Here is a 25,604-nt window from a genome sequence, read left to right as displayed (position 1 = left end):
ACACAGTTTTAATGATCACCGGTATTTATTTGAAGGAGAATGTATTTTGCATCCTCAGAAATGAAGACATGGTGAAAAAGTAAAGTTGAAATAAAAAATTATATAAAGTCTATTCTTTAAACTTTAGTATGTGGATATTTTCTTTAACACATCTAAAGAAATCGGCTCATCGCTTTCGGCAATAATCCTCGCCGACGCCGTTACCTGCGGTTCCACCGTTCGTCCATCTCAGTAGACCACACTCGGTCTTCCCGTCGTGGACACACCTATCCCTGTGTCCATGGAGGCCTCCTCAATGCCAGATGAAGTGAGTGTGGACCATTTTCCCCCTTGGCCCTCCGTCGGGTCACTTTGGGCCCGGCTGCTCATCCGTTCCTGCCTGCGTCATGAGGTCCGTCACGTTCCTCTCCAGCCCGTGGATACGCGTGCCCATCTGGTCTAGTGCCCCAGTTCAGGAAAATGTGTTTGCTGCCTAAACAGTGAGAATTGTTGTATAGTAGTGTACTTTTGCTTTACAACGTCGACTCATGACTTCAATTTGGAATGTCATTGCTCAGAACCTCCCTGGGTTTTACTTTGCATTTGATAAAGGCACCCCTTGAATCTTTAACAATTGGGCGCAGCCGTTATCAGTGGAACACCATTAGTGTTCTAAAACTATTGTTTTGGAAGAGGGAATGGTTTCCCTGGTATATGCTCAACAGGGGGCAGTGAAATCTGCCCTTTATCAGGCCAAGAAGGTTTTATTTGAGGTTTAAAGAGCCCAGCAAATCGAAATGTTATAAAATCTATATATTACCTTTTTTTATTATTATATATGTTATAATAATTCATGGTTGAATTACCCCTTCAAATGATCTGCTGGGTAACGATAACAATATGTCCCTAGCATATGAAAAATCATGGGGTTATGAATATCGCATTACATCTCGAGCACACCATGACAGTTACACAAGCTGGCATCTATAATGGACTGCTTTCCAAAAGGATATGTTTGGATTCGAGTTGTTCAGAGATTGCTTGGAATTTCCCCTGCAGACGGTCCATAGTTTGCTCCATCTGGCAAAACGAAAAACCCAACAACAAATGGGACACATAATTGGTTATTGTACTCAGGCTATGCAGTGTGCATGCAAACAAACTTACAGTTTCGGTCATATCCCTTAGTGTCTCTTGTTCTGTGTTAGACATTTGGTTATTGTACTCAGGCTATGCAGTGTGCATGAAAACAGACTTACAGTTTCGGTCATATCCCTGAGTGTCTCGGGTTCTGTGTTAGACATTGTTGACATCGGTGATCATGGAGTCTATTAGCACTGGGAATGTTGCAAAGTTTTCTGGTAGCCGCATACGAGCAAAGGGGCAGAGCCACCGAAATGTCCACGGTGGGACGGGTGGAACAGACTCAACCGCAAAACTTAATCTTTCCCCCCAGACGTCGATTGAAGATAATCTAGCTCTTTAAAATTTAAGGGACACTATGCCCTACAAAACCTACAAAGAGTTGGGTCCTTGAGGCGTAACCTTCCCGTAAGTTTACAGTCTGGGACAAAGCCTGCCCACTGCGGTTAACCCTTTGTGGATTTGCTACTGAAATTGCTACCGTGCATTATTAGGGTTAGGTCTACATCATTTCCCTTTACATAATGGATTATAATCCTACTTTACAGTTAAACCGGAGTCGCAGTAATGTGCTGTGGTTATGCAACCTTTGAAAATAAAACAAGATTTTGTTGTACCATAGTCAACCCTTGTATGTTTTTTTTTCTCGAAAACAATACTTATTCTGCTACATCATATAGCAACAACAATCTGCATTCTGTTCTTCATCCACGGGTATTTCTCTTAAACGCAAAACCATATTAGTAACCAGTGTTGCCAGATTGGGCGGGAAATCTGGCCCAATCTGGCAACGCTGTTGGTAAAGGCAGCTATAGCTGATACATGTTTGCCTTTAGGACCCCGCGGCTTCCGTCACATGGTTACGTCAGGGGAGTGGCCTGTGTCACGTGCCCGGAAAGGAGCAGCACTCCTGTGTTCGGTTTGGATTGTTGTTTCCCTATTTACCAATTTCCTCTGAAAGCAGAGTTACTAAAGTCCCAATTATGCCCTTATATCCACAACATGCTATGTGAATTTTTGTCGTTCCATTTGAATGGTCTTAGATATATTAGGGGGGCGAATGTATTTGGTTTCTAACATACAATCGGACTGGTTAGCTTAATCGGAACAGTTATATCAGAAATCCGGACGCTTTTAATTGTGCCTGCAACAATTTCCAAATATTGCTGCAGACAGGATACACGTTGTGAATGCATTCCATAGTCACCCCTTAGATTTTTGTTGTCATCTGTTGTGGGGCTGGCCCGGGTCGTCATTTCCGATTCACAAGGGCTCCTCCTGACTCGTGATGGCGTGGCATTCAGCTTGAGGAAAGAGCTTACACTTTAATGAATGTGTATTTGATGCTTCCAGACAATGCTTTTAGTATATATATGTCAGCCTCATTCCGTGACATTACTATTCCTCACTTTGGCCGCCATTGTAAATTGAGGGCATTAATTTAGATAGAAAACAAACACAGCAAGTGAAGAGCAAACTCCTGCAGGAACAAGTGGTCTACTGCACTGACCAAAGTCTTGGCAACTTTGGTTCTCTGCGCATCGGTGTGGACACAACCTGCTCACAACTGGATGCCTACTGAACTATGGAAGATGAAGTGTTTGAGCAGCTTCTGCAGGTCTTTAACCAACTTGTGCTATGGATCGCTGCCGGTGCGATGATCTTCGGCGGGGTGGTCCCTTACATCCCTCAGTACAGAGACATACGGCGGACGCAAAATGCAGAGGGCTTCTCCACGTATGTGTGTCTTGTCCTTCTTGTGGCAAATATTCTGCGCATACTATTCAGGTAAGCAAAACTAAGACAGAAACTTCAGACAACTTTCTCGTACAAATACATATCAGGAAAAGCATGCATTGACATTATATGATATGGCCTGCTAAATTTGAATGCTTGAGCTAATCGAATTTTCAGTAGTCACTGGCCATACTATAAGACTAACCCTAACTCTATAAACTAGATTCCTGTAACTGGGACTGTCCAGTAAATCATACACCTTTTAATGCTTTACTTTTTGGAACACAAAAGATGCCCTATTGTGGTAGGGCCATTGGCTTTACCAACAAATGGGACGTATGGCATAATCTCCTTAAGCGAAGTGAATAGAGTAGTAAACCTATTCACCAGACCCATCCCAGATTCTATAAGTGTGACTGTACAATGGTTCAAGACAATGTGTGGTAGAAGACAAACTGGAAGAACAGGGAATGTTAATGACGGGTACCTCCACGTTTAAACAGTGTGCATGGTTCAAACATTCACAACCGCTTTAGGACAGATGGATAACGACCCAGTGAAAAAGAACCCGGTGAAACAGGGATATTTCGTCTGTGTTACCTCTTCCCACGTGCCGCACCTGTTTCCCCCATTGGGCCTCTTTTGACCTCCTTTGTCTGTTAGATTCGGGCGCTACTTCGAGACGCCGCTGCTGTGGCAGAGCATCATCATGATCGTCACCATGCTCACCATGCTCAACCTGTGCACCAGCGTGCGTATGGCCGGCGAGCTCAGCACCAAGCGCCGCTCGTTCCTAGGTCAGTCACACGCAGCAGCGCACACGCACACGCACACACAAACACACACACACACACACACACACACACACACACACACACACACACACACGCGCACATCATGCAGCTTTAACACATGTGTCATTGATAGTATATTTTGATAGTTATTTATGAATCCCAGATATAAATGAACACAGAGTGCATTACTCTCTTGCTAGAGGCACAGGGTGAGTGAGGAAGGAGGATCCCTTTCCCACCCAATCTGGTGTTATATCATATTCATGTCGGTTTCATATTCACTTTGTATGTACACCCACACATGCGCACACACACGCGCACATCATGCAGCTTTAACACCGGTGTCATTGATAGTATATATTGATGGTGATTGATAGTTATTTATGAATCCCAGATATAAATGAACACAGAGTGCATTACTTTCTTGCTAGAGGCACAGGGTGAGAGTCTAGAGAGGAAGGAGGATCCCTTTCCCACCAAATCTGGTGTTGTATTATATTCATGTCGGTGTCATATTCACTTTGTATGTACACATACACACACACACACACACCGTGGGGACTCGGTGAGCAGAGCAGCTCATGTCGTTGCTGTAGCCATTGAATGGCTGCACTCTACCCACGGTCAGGAATGGGGTGGGTCAGTGCTGTTGTCTATTGTACGTATAAAAACACAGTCGACTCTGTGCGCAAGGTCTCCTGATGGTCGCTACTGTCCACTACATAAGTGTATGTGATTTTATAGATCGTTCTCGATTAGGGTGGGACTCACTTTGCTAATTTTGGTGTCAAAATACATCGGGGGGGGGGAATTTTGCATGACTTGAAAGGCGACGCAGATATACTTTGTTATGAGTTTTACTTTATTTTCTCCACGGTACATTTTGTTGTTAATGTAAGTTGTACCTCTTCTTGCACAGACAGACTTACTTGCCTCTCTGCTTCCGTTTGGTATGAAGAGTGAAAGAATGGGCTCATAATCGGCTGTTTACCCAAGAGTTAATAAATGATAATTAGGTAGGGCCTTTATTTGTCAGTGGGGCGTGCTGTTATCACATTGCACTTGCAGCTCTTGTTTGCTCTTGTTGGCTATGTACAGTAGCTGCAGCGTTCAGCGGTAGATCATTATACTTGACTCCTTGGGCGGGTAAGATCGGTTATCAAGGCTTTACTGAGATGTTGTTGCATGTCTAGTTAAACAGGAAACTATGGTTTCAGTGACTTCCTTTTGGTCTTATGAGACATTACTCAACAGTCCATTATTTTAATAGCAATGAATGTAACTAACTAAGTCTTATTATATTCAGGGAAGGTTTTTAAAGCGAATCACTTTTTAATTGAATCAAACCAATGCCCAAGTGTTTAATTTCTACATGTTCACATTACACATTAACTGTGAATTAATTCTTTATATTATGTGTTTTATTTTTATATTTTGTTCATAGTCATGCCTTAAAAGACCCTTGGGTAAATTGTTTCGATTTGACAATTAACACATCAGGTTAGGACCATTTTTCATTATGCATATTTCATCCACTGGATTCATACAAGACTATTGCTCCAAAAACAGCCACCAAATTCTGATGACTTGCCAGTGTTATGATTGAAATCCAATAACCAGTAGAAGTGTTTAATATGATCCCCACAGCTCCCCCTTCTAAGTATTCAATGTACAGCTATGTTTACATAAATAAATAAATAAATAAATAAACACACAAGAGTGTAGAGGGCATCTGGTTCATTATGTGATTCTGGGTTTTCCTATTAAAGGTAATGTAGGTGTGATTTAAGCGCTATCATTTTGTGTAATTTATTGGAAGTCCCAGTGATAACGGTTTCCAGTGGACTGAGCCTGCCTCTGTGTTTGAAATGTAGACATCTCCTGTCCTATTTCTGACTAATCGGGGCATTTCTTCCCTGATTGGCTTGGAGAATTAATTTTGCCTGCCAATCACAGATGTGTGAATGCAACACTTCTCATTGGCCGAAAAACAGAAGGAAGGAGGGAGCAGTGAGGGAGGGGTGGGGGTCACATGGAACTGCACATGAGATATGAGAATTGTGATTTTCTATATATCCCTAGGAAACAGCATCTACAAACATTGAGTGAATAGTTAAATTTTTCTTTCAACCACGTAAGTCGATTCACCACAACCTAGGCTGTATGACCGTATTTAGGATATACTTTGAAGACAGTATTGTATGGTTTGTTGTTGTGTTTCACATAAATGGATGAAGAACCACAGTTACCTTCTCGCTGATCATTTGACACGCTTGGTTAGAATGATGGTTGGCTCCAAATGTTTTCATCTCAAACTCTCAGAGGTCATGAGGTGGGTGGGTGGGTGGGTGGGTTGTGTGAGTGGATTCACACAGCTCGCACCCTGACCAAAGCAGGCCGAATGATTTTTCTGTCTTTTTTATTATTATCTCAGTGTTATTATGAATGCCATTATGAATATATGTATTTCTCTGTGTATGTGTGTCTGTAGCAACAGACAGTAAGGACGAGGAGATCAAAGTCCCTAAGAGGCTCTTTCTGGGTAGGTACTCTCGAACTCCCCTCAAACCAACATCGGTTGTAGTTCATCTGCCTCTACAGCAGAGGGGGAACTTCCAGGTTCAGAGGGGGTAAATCCTTCCTCTGTATTTTCAATATCAATCTCCTGGTGTTGTCCCTGGTTAATGAGCACGGTGAGTGAAATCAGCAGGCTCAGTGCATGGGTGAAGCAACACGACAAATTACGAACCTGGAAAAGTTCACCTCAGCTTGAGACCACCACTTCCCTCCGTCCGTCAGTCCTCCATCTCTTCATCTCGGTGTTTGTCTGATGTGCATGATCCCCTTACTAAAATTAATCTCGCCACTGAATCTAACCCCGCCACACGTTGCGCTCGTGTTGTTGTCTGTGGGACGACGCACTGCATAATCCTGCTTCTACACTGCATTGCATCCGAATCTCAATCCACAGCCGCATGCCTAACCCCCCTCCATCCCCAAGGATAGCCATGTGCAACCAAAACGGTGGGGTTGCATGTATTCAGCCCACAGAATTCTGTCTGCATGTTATTTTGACTTTTCTTCAATATAATTGCTGAACATGTAAGGCCCTTCCTATGCTGCTTCCTTAACGCTTGAAATACGAAATGTCAATCTCTAGTACTATTTTCATCTAATTGTTTCCCCTCTGAACGGTGCATGGTGATGCTTGATTTGCTTGTTTATCCGCCTCAAAGACAAGGCTGGTGAAATTGTAGGTTATTCTTGAATGCCAGCATCCCCTTATAAACCTACCAAACCAAATTATTGTCTGTATACTGAGTGGTAGATGGACAGCTCGGGAAAACTAGTCTTGAACGGGAAGCATCCATGCCCTTGATGTAGCGCAGCCCAGTGCAACGCTGGTAAAAGAAGATTGGTAATATTCTTTATAAGGCCCCCAGGTGGCGTCAGAGCCCAACAATTGTCAAGCATTGCAAGCTATAGTAATCTCTTATTTAATGACGCTTCTAAATCTGTCTCATATTTGGTGTGTCACTATGTAATAATGAATCACAAAAGACAATTTTAATGAGTATATTGGAAAGATATAAGATAGATATTAATAACTAAGGAAATCATATCCTTTCAAATTTTTGGCTTTGAACGATGTTCTGCTGAAGCCCTACTCCCTGCATGACATCCAACAGTGGATGTGGGACGATCTCGGGCAGAGTGGTGTCATTAGTTTGACCAACTCTTCCTCTCTGACCTCTCTGAGTAAGCTGGTTGAGTAAGCAGCGTGTAGGAAGGGCCAGAATGGGTCCTTTTGATTATGGCTTTGCTAGTAGTATCTGTGCCTGAATATTGATCGCCCTGTCCCGCCTGGATTCAGGCCATTTCTATTCACTTTTCAGAAGCCTGTTAACGACAATATAACACATTCTCAATTCAGTCAAATGTCTTGCAGCACCTGCTGCAATTAGTCGCCACAGACTCCACCAGCTCTGTCGGCAGATCTGGAGTGTGAAGCATTCTCTTTTCTTGAAGTGTTGGGGCTTCTTCCTGTGTGTGTGTGTGTGTGTGTGTGTGTGTGTGTGTGTGTGTGTGTGTGTGTGTGTGTGTGTGTGTGTGTGTGTGTGTGTGTGTGTGTGTGTGTGTGTGTGTGTGTGTGTGTGTGTGTGTGTGTGTGTGTGTGTGTTCTCGGTTGCGTCGCCGACGTGCACTACCTCTGCTGTGTCATTATTGCCCCAGGGGCTCGAGTCAGGGTTGATTACAGGCTGCCCGCTTTATACCAAGGAAAAAATACCCATAACTGGTGGGGTCTACATCCAGCGGCTTTCTTTAACTCTTGTGTATCCAGATAGTGCCCCAGGCTTTGCCATTTCATGGTCAACCGAGGGTCTTACAGGAGTGTATTATTTTCCAGTAATGTAATGTCACTATCTCTAGAGTCTATGGATTAATGGATTCAAATAATGTCCTTATTTTTTAAAGAAAAGCACCGTTTTTTTTTATGAAGCTAACATTAAATTATCAAAAATACAGTCTAGTCATTGTTAATGTGGTAAATGGCTATTCTAGCTTGAAACTGAAGATTTTTAGGGCCATTTCCAGCAACCTTCACAGCTGAAAACTTTTGAATTAAAGTGTGAGATTAAATGGAAATTATCAATTTTCTGGGTGACCGCAAACTTTTTTAGTGTATATTTTGGCCTTTTTATCCTCAAAAGACCAAAAAAATCCAGGGCCTGTGGGCTTGCAGGAAAGTCTTCTGAATGAGATGTTGGACTCCCTGTGGTCACCCAAGATCCCATCACATGTCCCAAGAGCAGGGGGGCTAACCAAACTCCCGACCTGGCTCTGGTACTGACAGGGCACCCTAATCATCCCCCCAGTCTCTAATTGGATAGTTCCGCCATCCTGCCTCCCTCCCCTGTGACAGCCAGTGTGTGGTAAGCATTCTGGTGCATGCTGGCAGACGTGTGTCAGCCAGGTGGCTGCGACACATTAGTCGTGGATGAGGTGTCATAATTTACCTCCCTGTACACTGCCTGCTCCTGGGACAATATTTAGATGTGAAGCATATATATCTACATAGAAAAAAGGCTGCGAGCTGCTTTCATAGTCCTTCTTTGAAATGGTGCCCTTTGCTTTGGAGTGATCTCCCTTCCCTTCCAAGCATTAAACTGGATGGGCGTATCAGTCTTTGGCCTGAAATGCCTTTCCAGCTTTATTGAGAAAGGTGTACATCAAAGGGTTCCTGGTTCAAAATGAATAGCTTACCCGTTTACAGAACCCCACAGGAACACACACCCTCCATGGCTGCTACCTCTGCCGTTGTTATAGTAGTTTGGCCTTCGTCTGACTTAATAATTGTGGCCACTGTCGTTTTAATAATTTTGTGCAAGTCTGCACGATACGGTTGTGTTGACTCTCCTTATTTAAAATAACTTGTACAAACTATAACAAACCCAGATGAGACCTTTCAGTGGGAAAAGGTTCAGGTTGTGAAAGGCCTCTTCCTGCAGCTCCACTACTAAACATGGAACTAGATCAAACCTTGTAAGGCCCCATCTATTATCACCTGTTGTCATTTTGCACACGTGATGACTTCAATACCTTCCGGTCCCGTTTGTGTCTGCTTAGTGATCTTACACACCTAGATTAAAGCAGCCCGCAGCAGCATCAGCCTATTTCCTCTGACTTCCTCCCGCTCCATTCCTCGTCCTGTAATCCTGTTGCAGTCCTCCCCAGTGTTCTGCTCGTGGCTCCCCATAAATCACCTCGCTCTGTCTCTCTCCCGCTCTCTCTTACTCTCTGTTTCACCTCTTGAGACACCATTACCCTCTCACCAATGGGTGACCGCCGACTGGGCCTTCAAGTGTGTACAGTCTCGATGCCGTTTCCCCAAGACAAACATGACAACATGAAACCCTACACAAAGGCTTTTACTTTGTAATCGAATTGCCTTCACTTCCTACTACAAGAGTTTTGTGATGGTGTTGCACAGTCAAGTTTGAAACGAAGTACACTTTTTGGGGACGATAACATTTGACATGAAAACTTTTTTGAGGTAGTCCCCCATTTGAATGGTAAAATCTAATTTTTTCCACTTGATTGCCCAGTTTGGCTTAGAAGTCGGTACAGAAATGAAATGCATTCTGAGCATTTCACGTTGTCTTTAAAGCCAGTCAGCCATGCCAGTCGTTTTGCTGCCGGCGTTGTTGCGACCTGTGCGGGTCATTTCTGCTGAAGTCTCGAATGTCTGTGTGTCTGAGTGCTTCCTGCTTGATTTGAAACGACCCATCAGAAATAGCTCCGGAGAGGGCAACACACACTCCACCCCAAGCCGTGCACAGGAAGTCCGAGCCTGTTTTTCGGCAGCTAATTTGGCCGCTCGCTGTAGAGATGGACCACCCATGAGGTGGAGAGTGCCCTGGGGTGAAGGCACTGCGGCCTGGAATAGGAGAGGCAGAGCGGGCAACTGCCTCTTTCTTTTCTTTTACTAGTCCCACGAATAATGAGCCTATCGGACCCGTTCCCTCGAACTACCACTCAGGCTGATGCGTTTTCTGTGTCTCAAAGGGAAACAGGGGTAGGGAGAAAGGCCTCCTGAGGAAGGCAGAAAAAAGCACCTTCTTTGTTTTTCTCTCCACTTTTCCTTTGTCTTTTCAGGTGGCCAGCAAATGAATCACTAGACTGTAGGCTGGTCTTGTAATGATCTTAGCCCAAGAGTGGACTGGCTTTACCGTACAAGGCTGTGTAAGCTGTGCAGAGCAATGCAAAGGCAATCCATTGATACCAGGAAACAGTTATGTTGTCAATTGGGCGAGAAAAATAAAGCACAGATGTCTATATTTATGTTTTTTTTAAATAGTGCTTGAGATGTCACCTCTCTATCTACCTCATTGGAGGTGTGTGTGTGTGTGTGTGTGTGTGTGTGTGTGTGTGTGTGTGTGTGTGTGTGTGTGTGTGTGTGTGTGTGTGTGTGTGTGTGTGTGTGTGTGTGTGTGTGTGTGTGTGTGTGTGTGTGTGTGTTGGGTTGTGGGCACGCTAGCTGGGCAGTCCCAGACTGTACCACTAACCCCCCCCACCCCCGTTCCATGGCTCTCCATCGCTCCTTATCAGCCATGTCCAGATGCCATCCTCTGGGCCCAGTTCCACGCCGGGGGGGGGGGGGGGGGGGGGGGGGGGGGGGGATGGGCCGGAAGGGGGGGATGTGGGGGTGGCTGGAACCATCCCCACATCAGGCCTCTTCTCCACCCTCAATGGGTTCTGTAAATGTATTCAAAGCACGGTTTTGTTGGGGACTTGGGGTGGCTCGGATCCATCGTGTCTTCCAGTTTCCATGTCCTCGACGCACAATATCCAGCTCCCAAGATGACGTATTTTTCTGTAAGTCCTTTTTGTCGTGAGAGGTTCTCTATTATATCAATTTACTCATTGTGCCGTGTGCGTCACGTGCCTCGTAGAAGGGAGCCTGCCTCTGGACGCTCATTGCTCCTTGTATTCGGTTCAATTCATTGAGGTGCTTTTATTGGATGTGTTGACTTTGCCGATCACAAAGGCAGTGTTTTTTGTGCGTCTGTGTATTGTGGGGCCTCACCCCACCTGGTGCCCCAGAGTAAACATGATCACAGCCCATCCAATTCATTTGAGACAATTCCCTTTTTTTTTTTCAGATAAATAAATAATTCTACTGACGCACAGCGTGGCAAATTCTATAGCAACGAAATATGCCAGCAGAATGTTCCTTTGTAGTTTGAAGGTTGTTTTTCAATGAAGCCTTTGACGCTAAAGCTAATGCTAAAGCTTAACAAGTCTGGCGATTCTTCACAATAATCTCTTGTCTCCCTATCGTGGATCTCACCAGAGGTGCTGCACCTGGAGATGGTTCCTGATAAGGTGCAGCTCATGTAGAGCTAGTACGACCAACAGACCCTGTCCACGCGGAGACCAGGAATCTAATTTGAGCCACGTACTTTTCAAGCCATTATTAGATTTCTGTTGATTTATTGCTTGCAATGACCTTAAACCCATAGCAATTGGTATACAGTATGATGTGCTACTGAAAATATATATAGCAGATTTTATCTTTTATTGTGCCAGTGTCCCCAAAATCCACAGTCCATGTAATGAAGTTATTATCCCAGCCCATTTGAGGACTGCTGAAAATGGCTTTTCACCTTTTAGCAAACGATTGTTTGATTTAACGCAGCTTTCCTACATTTCCGACTTATGTCCATACTCTGAAGTGTTGCCTTGTGGAGATGCATGCAAATGCATTTGATGGATTACATTCTTTTTGGATGGTTTGATCGACAGCATCACCCATTCTACTGCGGTGGTATTCTGCAGCCTTGGGTTTGGGGACCTTTTGTACATTCTGTGGTCTGTTCAACAAAGCCAGTGTTTCTTTTCCAATTTTCTAATCGATGTGCTTGGGAGGCGCATATCTTCTCTTTTTTTTCCCCTCCTTTGTCATGTTTTTCTGTTAAAATGCAACATTTTGACTTTGGAGGGTTGAATTGTTTGGTTACTCAGTTGATTTAGTGTGTCATGTGGTGCTTCAGCTGCTGCTGGAAAGAGAAATCACATTCAGACGTTAAAATGTGAGCCTTATTTTACCTTTCCAACAAATTAATCTGAAAGGGGTTGGTAGGTGTTCATATCTCGATTGTTTCACAACCCTTTCTCCCTAAAAATACCCTCAAAACACGTAAAATTATAGATAGCAGATCCTATTCTATGCATTTAAAATGTGTGAATATGCGCATTTTAAATGAGTGAATATAGGACAGCCTTTCTTTCCAACCCAGTATGCAAAAACTTGCATATATTGCACGTTTTATACAACTCGAGACTCTCCGATGCACCCCGTCCATGTCAAAACACAGCCACCCTCTCTCTGACTCCGTCTCTCTCTCTCTCTCTCTCTCCCCCCCCCGGCGTCAGACTTTGAGTGGGGCTACTTCTGGTCGTGGAGCCGCTTCGTGGACTACCTCCAGTGTGTGGTGGGCTTCACGCTGCTGGCGGCCTACGTCACCTACCTGCTGCTGGACTCCCCCGTCTACGTGGAGAGCCTTGGCTTCCTGGCCGTCTTCACCGAGGCCATGCTGGGGATGCCCCAACTCTACTGCAACCACCAGAACAAGTCCACCGAGGGCATGAGGTGAGTGTGTGTGGACCCGGATCGCTGCCCCATGTTGTGTTGGTGTGGGGGTGGGGGGGGGGGGGGGGGTCTACAAATAACATTTTTGTTTGTAGACGCCAAATGGTTTCCATCCACAATCGGCTGGTCTTGTTTTTGGTGTGTGTGTGTGTGTGTGTGTGTGTGTGTGTGTGTGTGTGTGTGTGTGTGTGTGTGTGTGTGTGTGTGTGTGTGTGTGTGTGTGTGTGTGTGTGTGTGTGTGTGTGTGTGTGTGTGTGTGTACACATTGCGGTATTAGTAAATAGAGAGATTCCCAGCACATAAACAGGACTAGTGTGTGTCAGTACGCTTACAACACAGAACGTTGTGCAAAACGTGTGCATGATGAAATAAGGAGTTGTCACAGCACATTAATCATAACCGTGGACATGTAGAGCTCTAAAAAAAATTGACATGCATTTATTCAACGTCACTTTTTGAGTGATACGCCAGGATCAGGAGGTGAGCCCGGACCGATGATGTATTGAACACGTGCCTCCTCTCCATAAATCAACCCCCCCTGTTAGCTACACTGTATTATCCACTGCTCCGCAGCACAGCTCCTGAAAGTTAATTACTCCTGCGGTACTTCAAGCATGTAATATTAAGAGGCAATTAGGCCTTATATATTTTCTAAAGAAGGACAGAGGGGCTGGGGAAACGACCCAGGAGAACGACCCTGCTCGGCAGCGAGGACAGAGTCCGACCCCGCTGTCAGCCTGTGTCCACCCGCGCTCTGCTGTCGGTGACAAGAGGCCCCCGCCCCATCACACCAGGGCTGGGGACGACGGTGATCCGGTTGGGGGTTGGGTTGGGGTGGACGGTGGGGTCGGCGACTGTGGTCGGGATTAAAACAAAATAAAAACGACAGCTTGCTGCATCATTAACACTGACATGTGGGTAATTAACCTCGCTGTCAAGCACCGAGGTTAGCACTCTGATGGTTAGCACTCTGATGGTTAGCACTCTGATGGTTAGCACTCTGATGGTTAGCACTCTGATGGTTAACACTCTGATGGTTAGCACTCTGATGGTTAACACTCTGATGGTTAGCACTCTGATGGTTAGCACTCTGATGGTTAGCACTCTGATGGTTAGCACTCTGATGGTTAGCACTCTGATGGTTAGCACTCTGATGGTTAGCACTCTGATGGTTAGCACTCTGGCGCTACCTTGCCGCTAACGAGACGATCTTCTGGCACTTTGTGTTGGCCCGTTTGAACGTTTTGTTTTGGCCCCTCACTGTTTCTGATTTGTGACGCAGTGAAGTCGAAGAGCGCTCCAATTAAAAGTGTAAAAATAAATAAACGGGACCGACATGGAGCTAGCCAGCGCGCCGGTGTGCTCAAGTGCACTCGCCGGGCCGTGCTTGGGAGTCATGCAAGACAGTGGTGTGTTGTTTGCGTGTGTTTGTGTCAGAGTGTGTCGGGACAGATATTTATTCTTTCAACACAGTGGGAGAGCTGTTTCCCAGAGCAGGGCTAAGCAGTGTGTCCACCGCCCCCACGCCCCTTCACCCACTGTTGACACACACACACACACACACACACACACACACACACACACACACACACACACACACACACACACACACACACACACACACACACACACACACACACACACACACACACACACACACACACACACACACACACACACCTCTCCACCCTTCCTTGCCCCGCCCTATAAAAGCCTTTGTTTGGGGTCTTTTGGTGAAACAGGCTGCACCTCTATCTCCCACCGCTCAGCAATTCTCCCCTGGTCGACCACCATGTCCGATTGCTCCACCTATTGGAACTTTTAAACCCTTTATTTCGCCCTCACTTTTGCACTCTCTCTCTCTTCCTCTCTGTGTGTGTGTGTGTGAGCGAGAGAACCAACTCTCTCTCCTTGTTTGTGGTTTCAATCCATTTCCGTCTGCAACCTGTGGCCGTCTATGTAATGGATCACTGTTGCTAGGTTACTTTACCTCAGCTCTTGGTTTGTGTGTGTGTGTGTGTTTTTGTGTGCTTATGCTTGTCTGTCTGTCTGTGTGTGTGTGTGTGTGTGTGTGTGTGTGTGTGTGTGTGTGTGTGTGTGTGTGTGTGTGTGTGTGTGTGTGTGTGTGTGTGTGTGTGTGTGTGTGTGTGTGTGTGTGTGTGTGTGTGTGTGTGTTTTAATAAAACCTTAATGTGAGTATGCGCCGGGGGCATCTGCGCGGTGAGCAGAGATGTAAGCAAACGTGACGGGTAACGAAGAACGCATCGTTGTGTTTAACAGCTGATGGAACGCATTGCCTTTGAAGTTTGTGTGTCTGTGTGTGTGTGTTTGTGTGTCGTATTAGTGGCTCATGTCATATTGTTGGTGGAGTCAATTGCTTTTGGCTTGTTTGGATGAGCCAGCCTTGTGGCTCATCCTTAGAGGGGACGGATAGGGAGAGAGCTGGGTGTGTGTTGGTGTTGAGCAGCTCCAGTGAGGCTGGATCGGCAGTGTAGGGCTTTGGCCCAGTCCCAGTTCACCCCTTGCCCCTACCAATCAGCCCGACCCCTTTGCGTCCTCGTGAAGGGGTAGGGTGTCTCGAGTCCCGGCACACGGAAAAAACAAGTTTTAGAAGAAATCTCATAGAATACCTTTGCAACTCACGGCGAGATGGTGGCCAATGCTGCGCTTTGGAAACAAAACAAAATGCTTCTTTGTGTTTCCAAAAAATAGATAGTAATGTCCATCGCGTTATCTTCATTTAATGTCGTCTTATAGACCATTTTTCTCTATCAAGCGTAACAAAAAAATACTTGCATGCTGATCGATGTATTTATTTATACAATGTCTTGTTGCATTTTAGCTTGTGTTTTTCTTGCTTGTTTATGTGTCTCGTCTGTAGTACCGCTGCTGGAATTTTGAATTTCCCTGAAGGAGCATTCCCAAGGGATCAATAAAGTGTCTATCTACCTATCTATCTATCGCATATTGTGTTCCAACCCCCTGATGCCATATGACGCCCGAAGTCCAGCAGCTAAGCCCAGGCAGCAGAAATCACCACAACTGACACAGACATTGTGCAATTCGAAAACGTCCGGCAACAAACTCGTCGCTTGTCTCTGAAATGCCCATCGCTGACTACCGCTGACTTAGCAGGGGCGAGGAAGGTGTTCTCATTTCACAGGGGGCAGGTCTCAACTACTACCCCTTGTCATTCTGTTCCGAGGGCCAAGTCTAAAAGCGAGGAGCACTCGGAAAGAGCGATGGGGTGAAAAAAAAGAAATGGGACTGGCCAATTGAGTGGATGTTGGTATTTTCTCTCTTCCATCAATCTATCAGTTGGTATTCACCTTTTTGTTATTGTTTCTACTACTACACCTTGGGCGATGCATGTTCATTGTTGACGGATATATTCCAGTGGTAAGGGTGTTCAACTCTCAACCCAGAGGTTGCTGAGTTTGATTCCTAATGGCTGGCTGTAGGCATCGTTGTGCAAGATGTTTGATCCTGGAGCATCTTGCTGTTTTGGATCAAAGCGCTGTCTTGTGGCGATCCATTAATATTGGATGTCTGGAACAGTCTTGTGTACGTTGTGATCCATACACGCCTTCATTTAGCAGTCATAGACGACATGCCCCCTTTTTAATTCAATTTCAAGTCAATTCTTATAACACATTGATTGCCAGCACTAGGCAACTGGTTTATTTGCATACGTTATTCCAATACGGCTGAAGAATTATAATATTATATTTTATCGTATAAATCATACAACAAACAAGAAGAAAAATGTTTACATTCAGACAAGGTTTTTAGATGGGGCATTCGTCATGCAAAGGTTATTTCATGGACATGTGTGTGATCTGTGTATGTTCCATGACCAGTGCGTTGGTGATGCGCGTGGGTGTGTGATGCATGTTTGTGTGCGTGTGTGAGGCGTTTGTGTTCTATGTGTTTGTCTGATGCGTGCGTGTGTCACGGGGATCATCACACGGATCGGCGGCTGTGTGTGTCATGTAACAGCAAGGCTTCGCAGCATGCTTTATTTATACAGCGAGGAGATGGGTCCTTGGGGGAAGCAGGTGGCTGACGGTCTGTAATGGGGTGAGGTTGTGCCCGTGCACCCTAGCCCCCCGTGGGCTCTGCTGTCAGATGGTATACGCGAGTACAGAGCTCTAGGCCCACGCTCCAGCATAACCACTTGTACATGAAGCGCACAACGTCGTGACCCCGCACACGCATCACACAAACTCGCCTCACAGGAACGCGCATCCAGCACACGCGCCTCACACACATACACACAAACATGCATTGCATCGCACACCCACGCGCATCACCAACGCACAACGTACACACATAAACACATCGCGCACGCCTAAACACGCTTATAAACAGACAACACATGCACATAAACACACGTAAACTGTTTGTGTGTTTGAGAGAGACACTGTCTCTCAGATTGTGCCCCTATAAGGCCTCTGGCCTTCACGTCCCTCCATAACGGTGGCGATGCCTTATTCAGCCTTGGTACTGCTACGTAAGCACACACCACCACGGAGAGGGGGGCTTGCACTGGGGGCCCTGCCTGCCTAGTCAATCTCGACCTTTACGCCATGAGTCCTGCGTGGGGAAGGGTGCAGAACAAATGGATCGGGAATCTTCGTGGTTTCGTAATTTGTTTGGGGCGCGACGAATCAGGGAAGGACACGCCTTGACTGATTGGGTCTAATCAGGAAGTGAGCGCGGATGTCCGCATGATCGTTAACTAAAAGCAGGGACAGCATCCTAATCGTCCTCATCTTCAAACCGCTTGTCCGGGGTCGGGTCGCGGGGGCAGCAGGTCCAGCGGGGGGCCCCAGACTTATTTTTTCCCGGGCCACATTGACCATCTCTGACGGGGGGATCCCGAGGCGTTCCCAGGCCAGTGTTGAGATGTAATCTCTCCGCCTAGTCCTGGGTCTTCCCCGAAGACTCCTCCCCACGGGTCGTGCCTGGAACACCGCCCCAGGGAGGCACCCAGTGGGCTTCCTTACCAGATGCCCGAGGGGACTGCAGCGTTTCAAAAGTCTTCAGTATCAGGGGTGGTCAGACGCCGTGGTCGGGTGGACGGTGTGCATAGACGTGGCAGAAGCAGACTATTTTAAAATTCAAGAGATCTCTGTTCCAGCCAAACACCCCTTTGTTAAGCACACACTCAACAGATTAAAGAGTCAACAAGTTTTATTTGTCACATGCATACGTGTGCAGTGAAATGTAAACGTGACAATGCCGCAGAAGCAGTGCAATACAAGTCAAAAAGATAACAAATAGCAATAATATGACAAATAGCAATGATATATAGATAGCAATGGTGTGCTATTGCAGCATGTAAACAGTGTAACAATGAATGAAGAGGGGACTGTATACAAGGCCCAATGTCTGTCAGGTACGAGTAGTGTTCTTCTACTGTCGGTCTCTTTGCAAGTGTCAGAGTGTGGGATACGGTAGAGAAGGACGTCGGCCATCGCATTCTCTTTACATGCGGACAAGAGGAATGCACATATTTTTGTACGGGAACACCTTCATGCCCCATGATGCATCAGTGGCGCCCGCGCGTCCCTCACCCCGTGCCGTGTTATTCAGGGCGCCGTTCAGACGAGCTGCGTGGGCGGTGTTAAATGAGACACCTTTCTGGATAATGTGCTTGCCACAAAGCAAGTGCAATGATGTCTGCTTTATGAACAAAAGGCTGCTTTCAGACAGCGATTCCTCAGACCGGCTTATAGTGTCGCTAAGGAAACCATTTGTCAGTCCCGAATATTAGTTGATTTACACTTTTGATCATGGTTTGGTCGTGGTGGTCTTCTGTCGATGTGACACTAGGCCTCCGTCGCCGCTTTTATCGTAAACATCTTGGGTCAGCAATGCAATTATTTCCGTTCCTTGATGCTGTTCATGTCGAGTTAAATGACCCAGTTGTGTTGCTCGTCAAATGAAAGCAAACAACTGTTCTTGAAGCTTCTGTTTCCTGACAGAAATGTGTGAACATGATGAATCTAGAATAATGAATCCTAAAAGCACTCTATCGATTCCTCCATAAAGATTCACAGCGCTGCCTGTCAATAACCCTGCTTGCCACCCCACTGTAATATTCACAGCTCATTTTTCACCAGAAATAAATTATTTTTTGCCACAGCCAGGAGATGATTAGCAAGCGCAGGCGGCAGAATCCCCTTGATTAGTTATTAATTCAGGAACAAATACCATGAATGTTGCAAGGAAAGCATGGGCATCTGAGGATGGCTGAGATGGAGACATACTCCGGGTTCTTGGAAGAATTCTGGCTTGGGGCATTTTTCCAGTGGTAGCTAATAATGTCAGTGCTCGCCTGTGTTCCCTGCCCGGTCTGAACCAGGTCCTTCTCCATCTCTCTCTCCCTATCCTGCTGCTCATCCACTGGGCCACGGGTCGTCCTTCACACACCCCTGGTGAATTCTCTCTTTCTCTCTCGGTTGCCCCCCCCCCTCCCTCTTCATATACTCATTGTGGAGTCTTGTGTCTGGAATGTTTCCAACCCACACACACTGGAGGAGCACACCAAGACAAGCAAAACCAAAATAAAACGCATCATGGAATTATTTTTTTGTTTTTGTTTACACACATACCGACGAAAACGAAAAATAAAGTTCAGCTCCTCACCAGTCCAGCCCTCCTATTAGGGTCCACAAACAGCGAGAGAAAGAGAGGCAATGATGGAGAGGGAGGCACTGATGGAGAGCCTGAGACACTGAGGGTGAGGGAGACACTGAGGGAGAGACTGAAAGACTGAGGGAGAGACTGAGACACTGAGGGAGAGACTGAGACACTGAGGGAGAGACAGAGGGAGAGACTGAGACACTGAGGGAGAGACTGAGACACTGAGGGAGAGGGAGACACTGAGGGAGAGACTGAGAGACAGAGGGAGAGACTGCAACACTGAGGGAGAGACTGAGACACTGAGGGAGAGACAGAGGGAGAGACTGAGACACTGAGGGAGAGACTGAGACACTGAGGGAGAGGGAGACACTGAGGGAGAGACTGAGAGACAGAGGGAGAGACTGCAACACTGAGGGAGAGACTGAGACACTGAGGGAGAGGGAGACACTGAGGGAGAGACTGAGAGACAGAGGGAGAGACTGCAACACTGAGGGAGAGACTGAGACACTGAGGGAGAGACTGCAACACTGAGGGAGAGACTGAGACACTGAGGGAGAGGGAGACACTGAGGGAGAGACTGAGAGACAGAGGGAGAGACTGAGACACTGAGGGAGAGACTGAGACACTGAGGGAGAGACTGCAACACTGAGGGAGAGACTGAGACACTGAGGGAGAGACTGAGGGAGAGGGAGAGACTGAGGGAGAGGGAGAGACTGAGACACTGAGGGAGAGACTGAGAGACTGAGGGAGAGACTGAGAGACTGAGGGAGAGACTGAGGGAGAGACTGAGACACTGAGGGAGAGACTGAGACACTGAGGGAGAGACTGAGGGAGAGACTGAGACACTGAGGGAGACACTGAGGGAGAGGGAGACACTGAGGGAGAGGGAGACACTGAGGGAGAGACTGAGACACTGATTGGAGGCAGCAATTTGGCTCGTTGCCTTTCATCTCCTGACGTACTGTCCCTCAAAGACAGACAGATAGACAGACTGCCATAACCCCTCGATGGCATCCGCTCAGCAAGAAAAAGAGAGACTGATTTATCATTTTGTGTTCTCCCCCTTCTGCATTGTTCTTCCTGCAGAGGTAACATCTCACCTCCTCCCCACGACCGGGGGGAAGAGGAGGGGACGTGAGCGGGAGGGGAGGGGGCTGGCATGCAGCGGGGGGGGGAGATATGAGTCTAGTCGAGGAGGAGCTGGGTCAAGGTGAGTGGTTAGGATGGGGGGGGGGGGGGCAGAGTGACAGCTGGGAAGAACAGTCAGATTTGTGCACTGGCAGTTGGTGAAATGTTGTGTTGTTATTGGCTTCAGTTCGTTGCTTTTGAAGCGGTGGGCTTCCTGACGGTGAGACACACCTCAGACAAACATACCTCTCTGACGCGTGACGCACAAGGATGCAAAGGGCTCCTCCATCTCACTTCAGAACCCAAAGCTCCACTGTGTATTAGTTTCTATATTTCTTCTCAGTGGCCGTTCCCATGATGAAAGGTGATGAGCAGGATTATGATTCATTTTTAGTTTTTAGTTATTCTTCTTCTTCGACGGGCCAGTGGTGTCTGCGCTGTGCAGGCTGGTAATGGGATTGACCCCCAGCGGCTAGCGCTCGTTCTCACATCGGTGGGAAATACACGGAGGGAAGTGCTGTGCACGGACCTGAAGGGCCGGCCCTGACAAATGCCACTGTGGAATCAATCAATAATTCATTCCTTTTTAAAAACGTTTTGAAAGGGAAAATGATGTGGCCATGCTCTCTCTCGTCCTCACGCACGCACATGCACACACGTCACTCAGTAGGGGTTCTGGCCCTCGATAAAACAATGAAGTGCCCTTTTATATGAGGGCCGACGCAGCAAAGGCACCACCCTGTGGGGGGCAGTAGGGTGTGGGGGGCAGTCGTCTGGGGGGCAGTAGTCTGGGGGGCAGTAGTGTGGGGGGCAGTAGTCTGGGGGGCAGTAGAGTGTGGTGGTGGCTAGGAGAGTGTGGGGGGCAGTAGAGTGTGGGGGGCAGTAGAGTGTGGGGGGCAGTAGTCTGGGGGGCAGTAGAGTGCGGGGGGCAGTAGTGGGGGGGGCAGTAGTGTGTTGGGGGCAGTAATGTGTTGGGGGCAGTAGTCTGGGGGGCAGTAGCGTGTTGGGGGGCAGTAATGTGTTGAGGGCAGTAGTCTGGGGGGCAGTAGTCTGGGGGCAGTAGTCTGGGGGGCAGTAGCGTGTTGGGGGCAGTAATGTGTTGGGGGCAGTAGTCTGGGGGGCAGTAGAGTGGTGGGCAGTAGAGTGTGTGTCCAGGCTGTCCTGGTGCGGTAAGTGTCACACACAGCAGCAGCCCACCTGTGTCCCCAGCAGCACACCTGTGTCCCCAGCAGCACAGCACAGATAAAGCAGATGGTTTTCTGACGGATAATCAAAGATCCCTAAAACTGAACCCAGCCTCGGGGCTCCATTTCCAATTCTGTGTGTGTTTTTTATTGTTTTTTGTTTGTCAAACAATAAACAGGATTCATTTGTGTGTGTGTGTGTGTGTGTGTGTGTGTGTGTGTGTGTGTGTGTGTGTGTGTGTGTGTGTGTGTGTGTGTGTGTGTGTGTGTGTGTGTGTGTGTGTGTGTGTGTGTGTGTGTGTGTGTGTGTGTGTGTGTGTGTGTGTGTGTGTTGGGGGAGGGGGAGGTTGCCTGGGGCGGCCTGCTGTTTCCTGTCTGCACTCATTAGCTCCTTGCTTTGTGTCTGCTCATTAGTGGAACCCCCCCCCCCATTTATGTGCCGGCAGAAAGTGCTTTAAAAAGACCACTCTCCTGACGCGAGCTGTGGTGTGTGCTCTGCACTCTGATCCATGGTTTGTTATTGCTGTGTGGCTCCTCTCCCCCACTGCTGTGAGCACAGCCACGGCGGCCCTGGGAAGGCTTTATATGCATGGCCATTATTATTTGTATGTATTATCCTGAGGAGTCCAACGGCAAGCAGTGTCTCGTGGACATTTGATAATTAAATTGTCTGTGTGTGTGTGTGTGTGTGTGTGTCTGTGCCTTCATGTGTGTGTGTATCTGCCTGTGTGTGTATCTGTGCCTGTGTGTATCTGTGCCTGCGTGTGTGTGTGTGTGTATCTGTGCCTGCGTGTGTGTGTGTGTGTATCTGTGCCTGCGTGTGTGTGTGTGTGTATCTGTGCCTGTGTGTGTGTGTCTGTATCTCTGTGTGTGTGTGTGTGTGTGTGTGTGTGTGTGTGTGTGTGTGTGTGTGTATCTGTGCCTGCGTGTGTGTGTGTGTGTGTGTGTGTGTGTGTGTGCGCGCGCGCGCCTGCGTGCTTTGCCGTCTGGTCCGGCCCCCGCCCCCACGGCTGATACCGTACTATTCTCCCCCATATTGTCCCTTTAATCTTCTCTTCGTCTCCTGATACGACCCGCTGACTAAGAGACTGTGTCTGTCCCCCCCCGTCCCCCGTCCCCCCAGCATCAAGATGGTGGCGATGTGGACGAGCGGCGACACCTTCAAGACGGGCTACTTCCTGCTGACGCAGGCGCCGGTGCAGTTCTGGACGTGCGGGCTGCTGCAGGTGGGCGTGGACGTGGCCATCCTGGCCCAGGTGTACTACTACGGCCGCTACCCCCAGAAGCCCGCCTCCCACGCCGTCTCCCACACCAGCAGCGCCAAGGCCCTCTGAAGACCCCCCCGGCCAGGGGGCCCTCAGACGGGGGATGGGAGTGGAGGCGGGGGTGGAGGCGGGGGTGAGGGGAGGTCTGTGGGGTGGGGGGGGGAGGGGTATTTGGGTAAACATGGACTCATCACCGCCGTTGTGGGTGGGTTGACGACGGCGAATCCCCCCCCCCCCCCCCCCACCAAGCACCGCCAGTAGATCCCCTCTGAGACAACGGCTTGACAGCCCCCGACCGCAGACATATACACACACACGCACACCTATGGGAACACGCACACACACAACACACCATGTCTAACTCCATACAAACAAAACCCTAGGATTTATGCCCACACTCATTAATAACACATGAATACACACACTCAAACACACACACACACACACACACACACACACACACATGTAAGAAAGAATATCTATAAAGATTTATTAGTAAGACGCGTACACACACACACACACACACACACACACACACACACACACACACACACACACACACACACACACACACCTCTCTCTCTCTCTTGGTGACTCCGGTTTCACCCCAGCACAACCAGAAGGATTCATCGCTGATGGGACTTTTATTTTGTAATAAATATACGTTGTGTATGTAGTGTGTGCCACACACTATCCTCGTGTGTACACACTGACCTTTACAGCTGTACAACTGTCCTTGTATGAAATGTTTGTACGCACACAGACACCCACGTCCCGGGTCATGCATTACCAGCATGTCAGTGATGAAGAACGCATGTCGGTAGAAGAAGCCTCTGGCTCCTTCTACTCAGAACACGATGATTGTGCCGCATGGAAACCCTTCTGCCTTAATCCTCGTTCTGGTCCGGCTGCTACTGAACAGCCCTGACGGATGTTATCACTCCATCACTCTGAGCCCTGATGAGAATGTAAAAAAAGAACGAATGATGAGTTGGGGAGGTGGGGGGGGGGGGGGGGGGGGGGGGAATGCTCATTAGTTGGAGAACACGCTGCGTTGTGGAGGGGGGGGGGGGGTGGTGAACACAGGGGTGGTGGTGCTGGTGGATGTGGTGGTGCTGGTGGTGGAGATGGGATCCAGCTTCACCAAAACCAAACAGAGTGGCGGGCAGCACCAGGGATTTGTGTGGGTGATGCGCTCTGGCTTTGTCTGCGCTGTTTTGCCAAATCCGTGGGGGTTCATCACAAGACCGGCAGCTCTGCTCGTCGTTTAAACACAAGAGAGAGAAACGTCCAGTGGGGAAAAACAAGTCATATATGGCGTAGTGGACTCTATCAATAGGATACAGAGCGATACTATATAATATATTTGATACATGTAGAGGAGAGGATATTGTCCTCCTATGCCGCTCGGAGACTGGTCACCGGAGGCGGCTGCAGTGCCTGAATCTAGAAGAAGAAAAGGTCATAACACTTTCACTTTCTCATGCAGTCGCTCAAAGAACCAACAGCCAGTCTGTTGTCTTGTCAAATGTTTTGGGTTATTTTGTGTTTGAAAAAAGCAGTGGCCAAATGTTGCAGAGCCAAACTTTTAAAAGCATACCTGCCAGCCCCCTTCCCCATCGCCTCCTCTATTTACCCCTCTCCAATAGGTCAAATAGCCATGTGAGCAGATTAGGGGCTCTACGGTTGTTGCTCTTGAATATAGAATAGCAGTACCACCCCCTCCAACCCAAAATAATAAGACAATGGGGGGGTATTTTTTGCAGTTATATTTTCGATTCCCCCCCCCCCCCCCCCCCCTCCCCTGTTCTCGGGTTGGTGGGGGAGGACAGATGGGGGGTCATACTCATACATTCCTAGACCTTGTATTTGCAGTTCATTTATTTATCAATATTCTAGATTTTTTTTTTGTGAACCTTGTTACAATTTTTCTTTTTGACCATTTTTAAGAAGCGGTCAGATTGAGCAGCATTTCTCTAACCTTATTTCTTTACGCTGTTCCCTCTGTGAAGAAGATGTTGAATCAGCCCGATGTGTTTACCTGTCCTCCTCAGCGTTGCAGGTTGAGAACGACCTCGGCGTTGCCTCTCGCCCCGTCAAAGAAACATCATGTTGCTGAACTTAGCTCTTTTTTTTTTTTTTTTCTACTGAAAGATATTTTCTTATCGCTAGGCATCGGGTGTTTCCTCAACTGTGTTGCTCATGTGCCGTGTCGGTCGGACCCAAACCTTTTGAATACCAAACGTGTCAACAATGTTATTGTTATTTTCAGTAGTATTTCTAGTTGTTTTTTCTATTGTCGTCGTCAGCATTATTATTTGATGTAAGCTCTTACTGTGTTCCCTGTTTCCCGGTTCTATTTTGCTGCCTCTTCACTGGGGAAGTGAACCTGCGTAATGAGGCTGAGCTGAGGCAGTGTTGACTCTGGCAGACCAATAAACAACCTGGGGGACACTAAACGGCTGCTGAGCGTAAATCATTATTTGTTTTGTATGCATGATGACGGAGAGCCCTCTTTGTCTGTCCACTGTGTGTGTCTGTCCACTGTGTGTGTGTGTGTGTGTGTGTG

The 25,604-nt window shown here is 47.5% G+C and overlaps 1 protein-coding gene across 2 annotated transcripts; it reads left to right on the top strand.

Annotated features, from left to right (window-relative positions):
- Window positions 1–1,992: 1,992 nt before the first annotated feature.
- LOC130375399 (solute carrier family 66 member 2) lies at window positions 1,993–23,149 on the top strand. Of its 2 annotated transcripts, XM_056582298.1 has the most exons (5): window positions 1,993–2,910; window positions 3,523–3,656; window positions 6,145–6,195; window positions 12,591–12,807; window positions 22,894–23,149. In XM_056582298.1, exons 1-5 carry the CDS (start codon window positions 2,708–2,710, stop codon window positions 23,102–23,104), a joined length of 816 nt encoding a protein of 271 aa, XP_056438273.1. In that variant the 5' UTR covers window positions 1,993–2,707; the 3' UTR covers window positions 23,105–23,149. The 2 variants fall into 2 exon arrangements, with proteins under 2 accessions (XP_056438273.1, XP_056438274.1); XM_056582299.1 differs by lacking the exon at window positions 6,145–6,195.
- Window positions 23,150–25,604: the final 2,455 nt, after the last annotated feature.

The sequence above is a fragment of the Gadus chalcogrammus genome, chromosome 22 (genome assembly GCF_026213295.1).
Source record: "Gadus chalcogrammus isolate NIFS_2021 chromosome 22, NIFS_Gcha_1.0, whole genome shotgun sequence".
Classification (NCBI taxonomy): Eukaryota; Metazoa; Chordata; class Actinopteri; order Gadiformes; family Gadidae; genus Gadus; species Gadus chalcogrammus.
Note: the sequence above shows the minus strand (reverse complement) of the source record. Positions and strands in the feature narration are given on the sequence as shown.